This window comes from Bombus terrestris, chromosome 6 (genome assembly GCF_910591885.1).
Source record: "Bombus terrestris chromosome 6, iyBomTerr1.2, whole genome shotgun sequence".
NCBI lineage: Eukaryota > Metazoa > Arthropoda > Insecta > Hymenoptera > Apidae > Bombus > Bombus terrestris.
The window spans coordinates 1,746,793-1,766,043 of record NC_063274.1 but is presented as its reverse complement, the minus strand read 5'-3'; the positions used below and the strand labels follow the sequence as shown (position 1 = coordinate 1,766,043).

Sequence of the window (19,251 nt, the reverse complement as noted above, 5' to 3'; positions counted from 1 at the left end):
GTACGTAATTGTATCGAATACTTGACGGAGCTGTTACAAATATCGATAAAAGGTATAAATACGATTAAAATGCTAAAGAAGATCATAAAGTAGATGTTCTATCTACGAATTTTTGCTTTTTCACTCCTATCATCGTTACCAATATTCGTCAACGTGGTAGAAAACTAAGAGGACAGTCGGTTTTTATCGATATCCGAAATATCATTCAGATAGGAAGAATAGTCGATCGAAGAAAAGAAATAAATATTCTAACAACGTGTTACATAAAATTATAAATTATTACATATAATTATATATAAATCCTATAACGAAATTGTTAATAAAGAACCGTGTCATAGAAAAGTCGATTCTATAAAAATATAATTCCTTGTTTATACTTCTATGAGAAAGTACCAAAGGAAAGAATATCAACTGCCTATTTGTAGAAAGAACATTATAAATGGCTATATGACTAGCACCGTATAAATTAAACCGATAATCGGAATGCTAATTGTAATATCGACACCAAATTGCTACGTTAAAATTATAGTACATAAATGGGGCTTGATAATGCAGTATTATAATCAGCGCACCTCTTTACATAATTAACTGACCATTCTGGAGCATTAAAATCAATTCGACGATTCCACCGTCGCTATATTATTATCAACCCCGATTCATAACAAAAGATTCTCGTTATGAGCACTGTAAATACACCTTATTTGCAAGTATTTATGCGTAACAAAGAGAGTCCCGCAATATCGCTCGACTATGATATGTCTAAAATGACCGATACTAAACGAAGATCGAACACTAAACGGCCAGCCCTTACAATACCGAATACGTGCGAAGCTTGCGATTTAGTTGCGCGAACGCATTTGCATCGATTTGGTAGAATCGCGCGAAACGCTCGCTAATATCCTTGACACGACGTACACCGTGAGCCCGTACACGCGGCCGGAATACTTAATATCTTTCGCTCGAATTCCATACGAATTTTGTATTACACGGTATTTCTGGTGAAATATCGGTGACGTTGCTCGTAAATCGAAAATGGTAATGGGACCCCGGAGCCGCCATTATCCGGCGAACAAGAAATCCCGCAAGGCGTTAGATTTATCCTGTTCCCCAGTCAACGATGATACATTATTCTCGAGCGTCGTTAAGACTGCAAACCTAACCCATTATATCGTTCTGTGACGTCTCATCAGGGAATCACCCGCGACCCTTCGTTTCTCGTCTACGGTATACTCTAAACCGTCTCTCCCGTCACTGCCACAGGAACGGTAATTGAGTATGCTGCTCGACGATACGTGAACACACTCGTGGGAACACGCACCGACGTAAACCGAGCCCTTAGACGTACGAAACGACAGTGTGCGTGGAGGGTTGTGAAGAATTTACACTACAGAGTCGTTGAAACGACTCGGTTACATTCCCGTGGTTCCGTAGTCGCGCGTAAAACGAGCGCTAACGGCCACCCCATAGACCGTCTTGTATCACGATCATCGCTATGGCTAGGACGATGGGGTGAAGCTTTAGGAAACAAATTTCGTCGGATAAGGAAGTGGTTAATGACTTTAAGTGGATTTCTCCGTAGACACGTTCATTTTCTCGAGATAAGATTTTCGGATTGTTTGTTACTTCAGTTTGTCATGTTATTGTATCTTTCAATTTATATAAATAAAAATAGAAATAAAGAAAATCGCACCGCAGATCTCAAGATTTGCTTACCAGATTATGATTAATGGTTAATGCAACACGTGTGATAGGTCCCTTAAGACGCACTATATCACAATTGTCAACAGTAATTACCTAAATCTCATCATCCAAAGATACTATATCACAATTGCCGACAATAATTCTCTAAACCTCATCATCTAAAGACACTGCATCACAATTGTCAACGGTAATTCCCTAAACCTCGTTATTCAAATTCCTTTATAGCGCGCTAATTCACAATTGAAAATCACAGAAAGAAAACACGATCTGTAGATCTGTAGAAGTACATAGTCGAAATGTGGACAATTAAAATCCACGAAGTTCTATGAAAATCCAATAACTGATACTTACGATATCGTATGATATTGTAAATCTAAGTTTGTATCGTTCTGTCATCTTTAAAACGTTTAAGAGGCTGGCGAAAAAATACATAGCCGTAAAACCAAATAAAGAAGCAATTTTGAAGCATAATTGAAATTTCTCTCATGATTGTCCCCATTAGTTTCCAATTGTTATTCAATTCCCATTAATCTTATTCTACCCTGAAATTTTTACCAGACACAAAACAAGCAATAAAAATCGTACGATAACACGATTAATTCCTGTCTGCAGCACTCTTCATCCTTGCAAAGCTAAAATTCCTTTCCAACCCCCTGATATACCACATTATTTCATTACAGAAATTCTTCCGCCGATTATTTGCCAGTTGCGTAATTCGTAGTTTCGCGCGACTGAATACGGCACGATATTACGGTCCTGACGGCGTATAGCGCAACGAACCGAGCTTTAATATCGCGCGAAGGAGAGGGTCGAAAATATCCACGGAGGCAACCCCAACGCAGACGTCGTCGCTCCCCAAGAAACGACGCGACGCGTTCCCTTTCGCCGCGAGAACATGGTCGCGTAGCGTAGACGGTTTTCTGGTCGCTTCGTAGCCTTGAATGAAAAACCTCGAACGAAACGAGAAGAGAAAATGCGCGGTACTCGAAGGGGTTCCAACGATGCCCGTTGAGATCCAACCAAGCCATCTTACATAAGTAGTCCTCACGCGCACTAGAAAGCGTAACGCCTCGCGGAAATTCGCCGGCTGGATGAGTCGAGTGTGCACGTACGAGTTACCAGCGGAATGGAGACAAAGTTGTAGGCCAAGACGGCCGTAGGCGATCTTCAACCTACGAGCTGCTACTGTCTTCGGTCGAGAACCGGCTAATTGGATACTCTGTAGCCGACACTTGTTTCTTCCTACGAGTCAACTTGTTCTGTTCTCTCGTTTTGTTGTTGTTCCGTTTCTTGTCCTTGGTTTTCTACTTGTTCCCTACTTGTTTTCTGCTTCATCACGTTGTTCTTCGTTAAGAACAGAGCGACGATCTATAGTCTACCGACGAGCGGAAAATCGCTGAGCGCGAAAATTTCCCTAGGTCTTGCGACGGATTGAAAGTACAGGTGAAAAATGTGTTTCCAAACTGTAACGTGATCAACTGTAGCTGCTCAACGAGAAAGTATAAAATCTAATTGAATTTCCTAGATCCTATGAAAATTTATCAGAACGAACACCTAAATAATTACATTCAATAAGATTTTTAAATAAAAAGAAAATAACTTTGAATTTCCTTATTTCCAACACGATGGGTGAAGCGTCGCTTCGTTTATCCTTTTCCGGTATCCACAAACAATAAACTCGATCGCTTAGCATCAATGATATCATCAAACGCGGAACTCCAAGTAGTTCAAGTACGCATACAGTGCGACACAGGCAGACAGTGGAAAAGAAGACGATAGAAGAAACGGGAAAGCGCAAGCCGCATTCGGAGGAAACGGCGGTGAGCATGGCGGTCGCACGAACAATTTTGTGCGGCGTTTCATATCGCATTCAGAGCGTCCAAGTCAAAAATAAGATTTCCGCCAGCAAAGAGTGGCCGATCTAACAAGGAGCGGACGCTAATTCTTTGATGTCAGAGCGGTCCCGCAAAAGTCGCAAAAACTGTTTGATATCATCTTCGTGCCTTTGTCCCGTCGTAAAGTATAAAATTTACTACCGCGAGGGACTCGTCAGAGAGAGAGAGAGAGAGAGAGAGAGAGAAAGAGATAGAGAGAGGGAGAGAGGAAAAGCAGGAACATGGCTAGGCCCGGCGGATATAACTAATTACGCGCACTCAACGGTGTCGTCATTCTACCTTTGTCAGGAACGCTTTATTTCCGCAGCATCAGAATTTTCAGCGGCCGAGACATTTCGCGTTCGCGCATACCCTCGGGATCTGACAGAAATAGTCTAATAGCGTTATTGTTAGCACTGTTCTTCCTCTCCATTGAAATCACCCCATTGGATCGCCCTTTTTCGGGAAGTGCTCTCTGTCTCCTTTTACGCGTCTCCGTCAAAGTCCTCGTTTGGTGTTTCCAATAGAACAACAGTAAGCTTTATTAGCCGCTGTTCGCTCGTATAATTGTTTATCAGCACCATTGATCGAATGTACCCTTTAATTACCTCGTGTTTGACCAGTGTCTCGCAAATTTCGGTCCAGGAGGGTGGTATAAAACACAGCACATTAGCCGAACCAGTCTCGCCGACGCCTCGTAAATATTACGTTTTCCTCCAGCAAGGACCACTCGCCATGAAATATTTCATAGTATCGTAAAATCTCGTTTCGTTCCCGTTACGATGTTTCACTCCCTCGCCCACACGCCCTCGCGAATCTATGTTTAGTCTACGCTTTGGCTATTGAGTTATAGTCATGGCGCGAGTTTAATTATCTTTATTCGAATAGAAGCACATCGCGATGAGACGAAAGAACTTGAGCAATGTTTATTATCCTCATTAGAGTTACATATATCATAATTATTATAATTGCTTTCTATTGGTATAATTGTTTGCTACATTCACTGCGTAACAAAAAATTAATTATCGAGCATTTAAAGAACGGAAAATTCATAAATCACAGAACGTGGTACTCGTAACGAGAGTAGTAATTATCCACGTATAGTCGACTGTCTTGTCTCGGAACTCTCAGCGCGATCTCTCGAGTCGAGTTGGTGCCAGTCGAAATTTCTCGCCTCAAGACAAAAGAAGGTTCCCGAATCGCAGCATAAATTGCGCGGAAGCTCCCGGTATGGGAAAGCACTCGCGAAAGAAGAAGCCTCTATGAATTCATACTCGAAGTTGCGCGGTCTGAATACGAGCGTATAAAAATGCCGTTTAAGTCGTAAATTTGCAGCTTTCGTGCTTAAATCAACGCCAGAAGATGTTTTCCACGAGAGCACTCATCGAGTTTTGATTTTCGCGTTCTCCAACGTTACTTCGAAACCCTTGACTTTGCCGACTTTCGAAAGCGACTACGCTGTTGTCGCGCTTTAAGTGAATAGAGTCTTTGAATATCCGATATGCCACTTCTTCTTTCTACTTTGGACACAGCAATTCTTAAACGTTTTCTTTCAAATAACAACTTTAATCTTCTATCTCGCAAAATGAGTATCGCTTAATGCTGAAGTATCGTGAAGAGAAAATTGCACTTAGAATCGGCAATAATTCACCACGCGAACGAAGCCGCAACGTTTATTACCAGCGAGTCATTCTCAACGAGTAAACGAATACACATTATTCGTCATCATCGTCACCAGATTTTATTTAACTGCTAATCTCTCCTATTCCAAACTACACACTGGATACATCGACCGGGAATAAGTTTTTCCAACAAAACAGCTTAAACTGCAAAACGACAACGACTAGGAAAACGAATTAAAGCGTCAGCTTAAAGCAAACTTTCGTGTCCCAGCTGCTCCCTACGTTTACATAGTAGTTATTCGAAATTGTGGAGATCGCAATACAAGACATATATCTACGCGCGCGCGCTCGGATTGTTTATCGTGTTTGTAGTAGCCTATATTTTTACGAAATACATCACACGAGACTAAACGCGGAAGATGGACAGCGAAGGAAGAAACACGGAGAAGATTCAGGTAGAGAAGAAAAGAGAAAAAATGCGGCAGAGAAATAAAACCAGGAGCTTTCCACCGGCAAGAATTTGTTCACTGGGAACTTTTATTCCTGCCATAAAAGCTTTTACGACAAATAAATTTTTTCGTTGTATCGAACGAAATTTATCCATCCGCCAGAAATTTACACGCAACGATCGCTAGTATACCAAACGATCTCGCCGGTCGTTCGTTGGCTTGCAACGGCGCCCACGGATGGATCCAGCTCCTACGATAAATCAATACCATAAGAATTAATTCCGCGACAACGATTTCTCTAACCGATCTTCGATATTTATGTAATAGCAGTTGGGACAAAGTGTTATAACGGTGATCGTTGTACGATCGGCGTTTTAGTTGAAGATTTAATGTACGCGCTATTTAGTATTTATTTCACGATATATATGTATTTGTCTTCGACGAATGTTCGTTGCATTTTGCATTTCCTCTGAATTGCATTTTCATCAAGGATTTATAGCTTTTATAATGCGCGTACGTGAAAACAGCGTGGCGCGGAAAACTCGTAAAGCCAAAGGATATACTGATTCTCGTTTTACGAATCGTTTCTCTATAATCACTCTGCACGATAACACGTTATCAAATAGAATTTTATCTCCACGCTTTGTGTACTTTATGAATTTACGAGTTTTCATATTGTCCACGTTCTGTGCACTCATACGTGTACGTGTAATATAGGAACAGGTGTTTCACCAGAACACATATCTCCATTCCTTTTATACCAAATCAGAAAACATTATATTATTCTTTTTCCAATGTTTTATGATAGTTTAATTATTCTTGCAAAATCGACCGATTTTATATTACATGTATGTGAAATGATGTCTTTCTTATTTCGACTATCTTTGCGCGATTCGGAACACCTAACGCAATCATCGCTTTAAATAGACCAAACGCTGATCTTATGCACTTGATTCATACTATGCTACCTGTTAACGGCATATCAACTGATCAGGAGATTTCCTCGAGCGAAAAAAGCCCTCTTAACACGAAATAGAGGCTGGCACGTTAAACAGATAAATGGAGCACGAGAAAGTTGCAACTGCAGTGAGAAGATGAGTTTCGCGACGTTTTTTCATGGGAACCTTCGACATTAAGGAAAATTAATCGTTCGCTACTCGTCGTGACGTTAGATCCGCGAATTTAACGCCTCGTCGAATTATCCCACCGCGAATTACCTGCGATCGATCGTAACTACGTAATACGAACGTGTCTTTTTATATAGCTGAATTGTTTAATAATTTCTGAAAATTTTAAAGATAATGGATTTTATAGTTTACAAGGAAAAAATTCTTTCCTTCTTGTATATTTTGACAGAAATATCATTTTAAGGAGGGAATTAAAAATTGTTAATTAGATCGAAGATTTAAGGAGAGGGAAATCTATCAGCGTTTCTGAATTTTAATAACGATCACGTTTCTTCAGTTTCTTGTGCTTTGAACAATTTCTAACAACTTCTGGCTAATGCCGAAATAAAGAGTAATTGACGCGCGAAATATGCGAAATATTTTTCCATTGATTGTAGAGGACCAGTAATTCTGTTGGACGCAATAAAATTGGCCGCGGAAATCTGCTTAATCTTTCTTGTACCGAACCAATTGCACCGTAAACAGTTAATAATATTTCTGATGGTCGATAGCCGATATCGATAACGATTACCAAACGGCGGACTTTCAGCTCGAAACATTTCATAAATATCGCTGGGATCGAAGCGAATTCGCGCGTGTGTTCCTGTGTATCGGCGATTCCGTCGAAAACAAAATTCAATTGCCGGCCCATTTATTTTTCTTCGGATAATACCATTCAGCGGCGACGCTGAGCCGGTAAAAACGGAGAGACTACCTCGCGAAAATTCACCATGGCTTTATTCCATACGCGAAACAGTTCGAGCCACGCATCGAGCCGGCTTTCGATCTTCCAGATTAATATTTTTCACGAAAACGATAAACGCGCACGTGTGCGAAAGCAGCACGCAGCTCCTCGGTAAGATATCGCTGACGCACCTTGTAATAAGACACGTTACACAAAGTGGATCGGTGTGAAATTAATTGCCGTAGAAATGGATAAACGACACTACTGTAACGTGGCCATTAAAACGATCTCGAGCCTTCTGATTCGACATTTGCACCCCGTTTCAGTAGTCTTCCATCTCCTTCAATTTGCTCTTTCGCGATTTGCAATTTGGTCGCGATTATTGTCAAATGCTATCGCGGGTTCTCGTGTTGGATATATCATGAATTGTAAAACGTGTAACCCGATGATTTACCGATACGACGTATATTGTTATACGACAAGAAATATTACGGAAATGTGAAATATATTTCAATATAAATTGCATTATTATGATATGCAATACTAGTTTCGTTTACGTATATAACGAAGTAGACATAAACGTTAACAACTATTTCACAATGAAATAACTTTGCAAAAGCAAATTACGCTTTCAAATACTTCACATAAAGCTTCTCTAAATATGTGTCGTTAATTTATGCCGCGGAAAGGAGAAATTGTTCGAAATTGCGATACCTATAATAAATATCGAGTTTAATTTCGTGGGTGCTGTTCCTTTTCTGAAGGAATATTCATCGATGCCGTCATTTAGGACACGAGCGAGAATAACGTGGAGCATGGTTCAACTTGCCTCGTCTGAAATTATAGTGCCGCGCATACCACAATAAAGCTATAATTGCAGCATTTTGCGAAAATAAGCGGTGGTAACAAAATTCACATTGCCTCAGCCACTTTGTTCGACACCATCGCTTAGCCTTAAATCGCGCTCGTTCCTTAAAACGCGATACTTACGTTCTAATGTTTTTGCCAATTTACTTCCATCTCATACACACATTTCAGTCTTTTTCGACGTGTCAGGGGGAAACGACGTGTATATGTTCCCAAGGAATAGTTGAAAGAATCGCAACATCTTCGAAAGTACGTTTTTAATCCGATAAAATAACAGCTTTGCATCGGTAAAACGTTCCGAATTATTTAAGGTCGAGCGACTTAACGAATAGTAAAGAAATTTGGACGAATATTTTAAACCAAGTGCATGAAAGAGTTCTAGGTTTCTTGAATTAATTTGAATGGGATTTTTAAATAATTTCTCTAACTCAGATTGGAATGTAACACAGAAGTCATTTGATGAATTTATCAAACTTCCTGATAAATTCGCGAAATATATGCTGCGTTAAATGCGACATAATTCACTCTATTTTCTACTGAATTTTTTATCCTCTCAAATGTTTCATTTCGTTTTGAAATACTTTGGACAACATGCAGGATTCGCTGAAAGTATAATATTGCAGAATTCATTTAATTAGACAGTAATAAGGCTCGATGATAGGAACGTTTTATATTTAATAAACGTATATCCAATAATGTTTTGTTTTTCAATAAGAAAGCATTAAAATTATACGCTTTGAATATATATGGACGATTAATTTGCTGGCATGCGCCAGCTCTTTTATATCTTTCGTTCACAAAGCGTCTAAAAGGCTGCATTTTGAGATTTTATTTCTACAGAATAAAAAACGACGTTCAATTATTCGATCGTACATTTATTTCAAAAGAAACATATTCTACCCAGTCATTTTAAAACACTCCATATAATTTCTTAATTCATCGCAATAGAATACCTGATTGAATAATCAAAGTTTATAAGACATTCGTCAAAATTATTCGAATCGATGTATAGTTTTGAAATACATTCCATAATGTCATTCATTGAAACAAAATATCTGATACAATTGAAAGCTTTCGACAAAAATGACTCTATGCCTGTCTTTTTTCAAAAAAATTAAAAGAATATCCTAATATTTCTAATACGTTCGTCCAATACGATTCAATTTTCTTAAACGAAACGTTCATCATACTACACGATTGCTATATTATATCACAGGAGAATTATATCTAATTACATTACGAAGTCAGAGTCTCATACAACGTTATGCAGTTGTTTTTATAGAACCGATTAATTCCCATTCGACAGTGAATCGAACATATCTTAAAATAGAACATTTTTAAGAATAGTTCGTTCGACCGTTTCGAATTACTTAGAATTACTTCTTCAAAATTCTTTGTTACGACCGATAAATTACGACCTATGGCACAGATGACACGCGGAGAAGCTTCTTTGGCCTAAAAAATGTCGCGACCGCTGTTCGCCGTGGCAGCCAGATCCCATCCATCCGCTCCACGGCGGGGAAGTAATTTCGCAAATCTTTCTAGGTCGCGCGATATTAACGGACGGCTGGAAAACGAAATATCACGCTCGAATTTCCACGACTTGCACCGTCATTCCCGAGACACGTGTCGGCTAGCGCCCTACCATGTGTGCCATACATATGAGGCCAGCAAGTGCCTGGAATCCTCGAAAGGAGAACAGGGGATCGTGTGGGAAAGCCAGTGCGAAATCTATAGGCGTGCGCGGTGGTTCTGCAATCGTGAAATCGTTTCATGAAAAAGTAAGTTGAAAAAGTAGAATAAAGCTTTTCCATATGAGACTCCGTTTTAGAGAAGAACGATTTAGAGAATCTGTTCGGTACACGCGTACTAACTGTATGTTTCGACTTGCTGCACTTCTGTTTATGCGGTTTCATTGCTCCTTTACTTATTGCTATCGTTACATTTATTACAAGCCACGGTACAAAAACACAACATGACAAAAATATTCCTTATCTTTTGATACGATTAAAATTTCGCAAAAATAGCATTTGCGAAAGTTCAGCTGGTAAATTATCGAAAAAGTAAAGAAACTGGGATGATAGGGACGAGATAAGCACGGATAAGCAGAGATAATACAAGTAACGAAGATCTTTCCCCGTTTGATTTCTTACCAGATGCCAATATCAAAATTCGTAGAGTTTTTATGTCGACGAATCTCCAAATCGACAAGCAAACATCAAAAAGAACGCGGATTCCTTTCGGACTGGGTGTTATACGTAAAACGATCGTGTGTCGGTAGATTTCTGCAATGCAGCGCCGGTCCAACGCTCGTGTAGCCCTGGCCTCAAATATTACCATCATGACACTAAATTATTCCATCTAAGCACGTAACACACCGTGAGAAGGCAGAAACCAGGAAAGTGACGTGTCTCGCTTTCTCGTCTCGAAATCGCGGCGAAAAAATACCAAAATATACGACTCGATTTTACGGTTCGACGAGCATGTCCGGTGAAGCCGATTTCGCTATCTCCCCGAAGACCGACGATATCGACTGGACCCGAGTAGCTATCGCGCCACGAGAAAGGAATATGTCCCGGTGGTTTACGCGGACGAGAAAATAGGACCGGTCCCGATGTAACGCTCCATTTCGATATCTCGATATGACGCGGTGCACTTCCTTTTCGCCCTGGAACTCGCGTTCCACCACGTTACGCCGGAACGTCCCTGCTTCCTGCCACCCTGTCCACGGAAGAATTATTGTATTATTCGAGGAATAGAACCGAATAGAAGCGTCCAGCACGCTGTTCACCGTTTTCGATTTCGTGTCCTCGTTTTTGCCCGATCGCGTATATGTATCGGGAATCGCGTCGCGCGACAATAACGAATGACCATTCGTTCCGATAACGTGATACCGGAGTTGATACGCAGATTGGCCGTTTTTTGGTCCTGGAGTTCTGACGCTCATGTTATAAATAGGTGTTGATGTCGACCGGTAATAAATATCGCGTGCAGCCTGTCCTAGGTTAACGCGGCTCAGTTGATACATTTCCGGTGTGTTCCAGGGATTTTCAACGGTAGATACATTTCATGAACCGAATGTGGAATTTGAATGTGACGGTTGCTGGATGTGTTGTTTGGCTTAACGATTTCGCTGCGTATGATGTGAATAATTTGGCGTTAAGCTTCGGGCAAACACGTTGGCCAGAGTGAGGGTAGTTTTGATAGTTTCTCTCTCACTTTTTTTTTTTTTACAGGAAAATACGTTTTCCTGCTGTCAGGACGTTAGAGCGATTTTAGTACTAGCAGCAAATTAAATCATTCGGAAAAAACAAATCCGCCGATTTTCGATTATTCAGCGAACAGAATCATAAATACTTTCCATGCCGCTACTCCTCTATGTTATATTCTTTCAGAATCGCTTCGAATCGATCCGTGAAAATCCACAGCACGTTGAAGGAATCCTCGTTAACTGTCGATGCGAGGAGCGAGAAGCAGAGAGTTGGAAGCTTTATTTAGCAAAAGTACAGCCGGAGGAAACGCTCGATAATTTTAGCATATTGAAATATTGTGCCGTTCTTTTCGCATCGTTCCGCCGTATCAGCGTATCGGAACCGGTCCCGGTTTCTCCTTCTCTTTCGAACTCTGCTCCCGTATTTATTCGTTTTTCCTCCTCACTGGTACCGCGTGCTTCATCCTTCTTCTTTCCTCTTCTCTCTCGCAGTCGCGACGGATCGAACCCCGACAGAAGGGTTCGTATCGCCCTCTTCCCCTTTCCCAAACCACCTTTTCTGCCGCGTGGCTCGAAAAGATATTATGCGAAATACTTTCTGCCTTGCTTCGAGGAACCGGCCGGGAATACTTTATAAGATGTATAATTTGGCCGGAAGTACCACCGTTTCGTAAAATTTACGATCGTTGAAACCTACACAGAGCTAACCTTTAGGGCGGGCTAGATTCGCGCGAGCGTTCCTCCTTTTCTGTAGAATGTAGCTTTGCGATTCTGGTACAATCAGATGATCGACGATTTCGTACGAAAAAAAAATAAGAGAATGTATTGTTCGAATATTTCGTAGCAATTGTATTATATATTTCTATTGTAGTATCGTGGACGAAATCCCTAAGAGATATCGGGTGAACCATAAACAACGTCACGAGAAAGCCTAAGCGCCGACAGGCCCATCAATGTATTATCTATCCTTCAATCGAATAGTTACGTGGAAAAGGCTTGCGTGACCCTGGCCACGTGCGGTTGCGGAACACGTGCGTGGCGGGGCTAAGACAAAAGATAAAGGGATGCTAAGGGAGAAAGACGAATTAACAGTCAGTATTAGTTGAGAAGCTAAAGACTGTGAATCGAGAACTCAGGGAGTGGATAGTGTTGCTAGTGTCACGTAAAATAAAAAAAGGAAATCTCAGGTGAAAAGAAAAATACAATGTAAAAAAAAATAAAAAGAGAATTTATGTTTGAACCCTTGGTTTACACTAATTACGATTCGGTTCTGAGCTCCAGCCGTGACTTTCCAAGATTGAAGCTCTTACAATTTGACTTTCGGTCGGATCTGTTTCTTTTTTCTTTGTCGCCTCTCGATATCCCCACTATTCACGCGTCCGTTAGGCGTCCGCGACCGTTGCCACGCGCACCTTCTTCTAGAACATTCGGCGGAAAGACCGTTGGGATATCGATGGCTCATTAGGCACTTCGGCGATGTACATTGTCGGCGAGTGCCCCACATCTTTATCTTCATTATCAGTCCATCGGATTTGAAGGGTGCCGGTCGTGACACTAGCGTTGTCGTGAGAGTGTGGTCCACGTGAGAGAGAGAGAGAGAGAGCACGTTGTTGTATTTAGTTCGTGTTAAACAACCATCGTTTCCTGTTTAATCAACATCTGTACAATCCATTCATTCTAAATAAATTAATTGTAGTATAAGATCCTACTCAACTAATCAACTAATGAAATCAACTAATGATCAACTAATGAAATGTTCTTGCATAGTACTTGTAGTCTATTACCTGCATTTTTTAAATCTCCGCAGATAAAAGCAGCGAATGTTTTTTAGTTTTTCAAATGATATTAACGAAAAGTTTATTAATATTTTAAAATTCCTAGACTAGTATGAGAAATCTACAAAATTTGATTGAAAAGTATACGATTATCCTAGGATTGGTGTGTCGATGAAACGAAGTCCGTTTACTAATGATCAGAAACTGTTTGAATTTAAAATAGATATGATTGTGACAGGAGTATCGTATTAACAGGAAGAACTATCTATGCCAGTGTCACATTTCGTATCAATGAGGTAACCAAAATACAGAGATATAGTCAATGTTAGCTGTAACAACAATTGATCGTACCTATATCTGACGTATGTATAAATCCTGATGTAATCCAGCACTGTCATTAGTAACACGGTAGAATCTCCAGTATCAGAGTACCTACTGTACAAACATTCTACCGTCAGAACATTCTGATATTCGAACGTTCTGTTATCTGGATAGTGCGTTTCCTTCGTTACCACAGTAGGAAATTGACATTACACATACGTGCATAAATATTTTGTATAATAATACCATACAGGAAACGTATCATATTAATTGTGAAAATCAACCGGAAACGATAGAAATATCGTAAAACTTGCGAAAATATGCGATATCAAAGATATTCACATTTCGAGATTTTCGTCCTTGAATGTTCACATTTGTACATATATTCGAAAATCGAAACAAGTTACAAACGAGGGGTGCCTCAGGGGACAGTTTTGTACTAGAGTAAACGCAAGCCAATTTCACAGGATGTTGCAAGGAACGATTGGAAATTGAAAGGACGCTCTTTCAGACTGTTGCAAACGAGAGTACGTTTGCTCTTCGTAATTCGATCGAGAAATATTTTTAAAAGCTGCGCGAGCATCGGCTCTTTCACGATGCAGCTAACTACTGGCTTGATTTGCCTTCGTGTTTCCAAAGTAGTCTCACCTGTGTCCGAATCAGAGAGGTAAACAGCTGGAAGAGTGGAGGGCGAATCGGTCGGTTTAAACGGGACGAGCCGAGAGAAATGATCATTGGCAAAGAATTCGGAAGTTTGAGATATCGCTGGAAGCGAGACACAAAGAGGAAAAAGCCGGGCGTTTTAACTCGAGCACTATCGTAGATTCGGGTCAGCCTGAAAGCAGCGACACGGTATAAACGATGACCTCTATCCGGGAAACTGGGAAACGGAGAGATATCCTTCACGAGCAAAGGATATCCTGTAGGAAACATAGTTTGACGTGACATTCTGTGTGGTTGGCCTCGGGGTACCTGTTTCATTGGTTAAAACAGAGAAGCTACAGTAGCTCACGGAAGCGTTTGAACAATCATACAAAATTTTTACGAATATGAAGATTACACGGAAAAAATGTGATAAGCACATTTTTTGTTGATTTTCTGACTTTTATGTCAGTCGATGGCTAAAAAGCAATACGTGTTCTAAAATGGAATAGTCGAATGAGAGTATGATCTGATAGATTCGAAGAATAAGCCTATCGGAAATAGACGACAGATTCGCAATGTTTTTATATGAAACGGATAACATTTGTTCAGTCGTTACGTTAGTTTATTTTAATCGATAGTGTATACAACTAACGTTATTAATATTTTATAACTGCGCAAGAGGGTAAACGCGTATTTGATTCTAAAATCAAATGTAAAAATGTATAATAGCAATTACCAAAAAGCGATTTAATCTTTAAGACAGAGTTTAAATATAAAATCAAAGCTTCAAAGGGACGAGAATTAGATTCTACTAAGATTAATTGAATTCTCCAATTGAACGTACACCAAACAGCTGCTAAAAAGGGAATGTAAACGCGTATAGTAAGATCAAAGTAGTAAACACGTTTGATTGTTGGTCATTTTGATTTCGTGTTTACACGATACTGCTTGCTACATCCTGAGCTAGACAACAACCGTATACGGTTTCCGCATGTCCGCAGGTGGTATGAGTTTTGAAACATCGTAATAGGATTCCTTGTTACGACTCATGTAACATAAAGGACTTATGTGGATACTCACCTGACGTGGAAACAGGGATGAAAAGCTGCCGGATTATCCTGCGGCGAGAACTTGGGCAGAGTACCATGAAGAAGAGCCAGACGTACCACCAGCAGCACACCAAACTGCGAACAAAAAAAATCCTTTAACAATCGTTGCGTGTTTAATTGTTTCGAGTAACGCGTATTTATTTTACAATTTTTTCTACATTCGTCTACGTTCAAAACACATAGATCCTAGTAAAGTTGTTCAAATACTTCCATAAAAAGCTATAAGCTAAGCTAAAGCTAAAGCTAAAAGATATATATTTTTTTTTTATCGTAGACGAATCTTGAAGCGACATCAATGTCAGACTAACATCAAAAAGTGATAACTCTATTATGTATTCGTGTGTATCTATTTATATCAATCACTGCAGTCCTCGTTGAAGTTAGAACCAGAATCGAATGAAATATTCAGTATTTACCGATTTCATAAATCCGATTACGCTATCGATTTAACCTCGTCCGAATTTTCAACGAATTGTTTCTCCAAGATTTACGCGGCCCTAAAACGCGAACCTTTTGCCTGCCGTTTACGCGACTCGAAAGATGAATGAGAGTAAAACAAAAGGGAATCCAGATTGCGGAAGTGCTACTTACTGGCCTTTTCTGGAAGAGGCTCTCAACTTCCGGCTCAATGAATCGCTACACTGCTGGAAGCATTGGAAGGTTTCATTCGCTAGCTTGGAAAACGGAAAACAGGAAAAGCCTCGATTTAAAAATCTTACGCGGAAATACACTACCCGACTTAGTTGCGCGCTTCATGATTCTCAATTTATACCAAGTACTGAAACTTGCTTAAAAATGAAAGCTGACCCTAGGCTTTTGTACCAGAGTGTATGTGCAATATGTAACGTTATAACGTTGCAAAGAAGTTTTTTTCTGTACTTTAGCTGGAATATCGATGATATTACACATCTCGGTTCGATCGCATTGCAATTACGATCGTAGAAAAATTACCTTTGAGAAGATAAATCAAATTTACAATCCAACTAGAAGCATTTGATCATACGCGTATATCTATCTTTCCTTTAAATATCTCTACCATGCATATCTCGTAGCCAAAAATCGATCTTCCATCGCAATACGTCAAAATATAGCAGATAACATTCCGATCGGATGCCGATGGTATAGAACGAGACGTCGTCATGGCGTTTACGTAGTAGAACGACACACGCGTTCTTTGGTCGCATTTCTGTCACGTCCGGCGCCAGTTCGCTATTCCGATAGCCAGGCCAACCCATCCTCCTCGATGGAGATCGCTCTTTACGCCTTACCCTCCAACTTCACCACGTAGACGGTTCCCATCAACCCTTTCTCTTTCTGTCTTCGCCAGAATCCTCCATCCTGCATGTCCGGCGTGTTCTTGGTATAGATAGAAAACGAGTGGATTCTAGAAGGGTTCTAGAGCCGGACAATGTCTGCCAATCCAAGGTATTCATATTCTTCTCCGATCAACGAAGCCACCGTTACGTACGTGTACTCGATACACGTCCCACGTCGACGTTTCGATGTCGAACAACTCTCGTTCCACGTCATCCCTCGTTTCGTTGGCCACTGACGTCTTCGTCCTTGGACACAGCGGGAATATATCGTGTTACGTCGCCAAGGGGCTCGCTGACCCACGCCACGAACGCCAGGAACGAGACAGAAATTCAATTTCGGTAAATATCCGACGCGCGCGGAACGTCGCTGGACCGCGTTCCCGCCGGAATTCCCTCTTGTTAGTCTTCCGGGAATGCCTGGGGTGGTATTATAACCTCTTCCCGCACACCCGGGAATATATTTCTCACGAGACCAACGCGCTCCGTCGTGTATTTTTATGTTCGATCGATTCCCGTTTCATTTTTTCTTCTGCTATGATGAAATTTGGTGTGACGATTGGATAACGTCTCGTTGCGCGGTGGAAAAAACGTAAGGTGGAAATCAAATATCGTTTAGAAATTCGTTATATTATATAATTGTATTGTACGTAACGGAGAGGCGATAAACGTACGGTGGTTAATTGTTAATCAAAAGTTTCAGAGCTGTCTATTTCTTATCTATGATGTAGGATTCCAAGATACGTGTTTCGTCCCAAGGAACAGCAATGTGATTTTCGAAAATAATTTTACGGCAAGCGAGTGATTGGAACGTAAGAGGCTATTTTTCATTCAGAAGAATTTCATTCGACGATCGTAACACTTGGTGTAACGCTGCTTTCATTCTCTTCAAGTATTGTTCATTGCCTCTTCGTTAAAGGCGCGCCTCAGGCTCACACGCCAGGGTATCTAACGAGTCTGCTGATTGATCTTCTTTCGCGTTCGGTGAAAACTAATCAGCACGCGTACTTTTAGAGCCACTTGGACTTTGTTGGACATTTGGTCGAATTTAACAAGGCTAGAACCGTCCGAGCTTTGAAATCGAACGTTCCGTCTCGACGATCGCAGACAGGATCACTCGACAGTCAAATCGATCACATCCGCAGTCATTCATAGAGCATTCGTAGATCGTGGATCGTTTGGTGTTTCAAATGGCGAACTTTGTCCCGATAGTCGGAGGCAAGAAACGTACGATTTCTCCCAATAGTCGGAGAGGACTTTCAGTTAACTGTTAATGGACCAGCGATCAGGACTCCGCTTCTCTCTTCCACAAATACATTATTCCAGATTAATTTGGATAACAAAGCGCAGCGTTATACGCCGAACACCGTACACGTACGCACAAAGTTGCTGATTACACGCGTAATTAATTTTCCTGTGAGAACTATCAGAGGTACGTTACGCCTTTCGTAAACGCGTCATCACGTTCCTAGATCTTCTATCGAGCATTCTATTTTGGAATCTGTTAATTAAACGTTCCTATTGTTTGCAAACGAAAGCAGTTTGCAGCCACGTTACACGGAATTATAATTACGTCCACAGTCTTAAGATTATACAAAGCATAGAGCTAAGATTTAAGCGACAAACCAATTAAGTAACAATAGACATACTCGTATAGAACCAGTCAGTCAACAGCGAGCATCTCTAATGCATTGTGTTATCGATTACGACTGTTACCGTTGTAGAGAATCATGCGTTCCGTTCTAACCGAAAGTAAATACCGTTCGACCAAAGCCAATATGTACCTGTACGCGTATCGATAATTGTTGATGCATTGAACTTATTGAACGAAGAATTTAATTACGAGTGACGACACTCGAGTTCAACATTTTCACATGATTTCTTTGAACAAAGCAAAGGAAGATTACATTCCTATATGATATACATTTTATCACTGAGACCGAATAAAGTAAGTTCGTACATATATATTTTGATTCAACTTGACCAAATTGCTAGAGAACTTTTGTTTATATGTTTTGATTTGTAAACTATAATTCTGGTACATCTGATACGTATACTTAGCTTTTATTAAGAATACAATAAATTTTGTACTTTGCAAACTGACGATGAAAATCTATCACTGCTTTACTGTTTTAAAGGTCGAGAACTTGATTGTTGGTTCCATACATACACTTTGTTTCTTTGAAGTACCAAAAAATTTTTCTACCGCTACAAACACAAGCTAGCGTCAAACAAGTCATTTTTATATTTACATTGTTCTTTGCTATGTGAAAATTCTTATTAAATTTTCTCTATTCTTAATTACACTAAATTCTTGCTGTTCCTGTTGCTCTCTATATAACGTATAACCAATGGACAATGTTTGTACGATAAAAAGCTGATTTCCGTACAAGATGAAGAACTTGAAAAAATGTCTACGAAGGTAGCTCGAAACGATATATCGTTCTCGAATCACCAAACACCCCTATAACACGAAATCCACCCAAGGGTCCACCTCATAAAGATCAGCAAAT

The 19,251-nt window shown here is 40.3% G+C and overlaps 1 protein-coding gene across 4 annotated transcripts in view; it reads right to left on the bottom strand.

Annotated features, from left to right (window-relative positions):
* LOC100651353 (protein O-mannosyl-transferase TMTC1) overlaps positions 1-19,251 on the bottom strand; it is a 269,329-nt gene that overhangs the window by 88,582 nt on the left and 161,496 nt on the right. For all 4 annotated transcript variants that reach the window (XM_048406882.1, XM_003402901.4, XM_012319409.3 and 1 more), the window contains exon 6: positions 15,397-15,500. In XM_048406882.1, the coding sequence (XP_048262839.1) occupies positions 15,397-15,500 (104 nt within the window). The remainder of the gene's footprint in view (positions 1-15,396; positions 15,501-19,251) is intronic.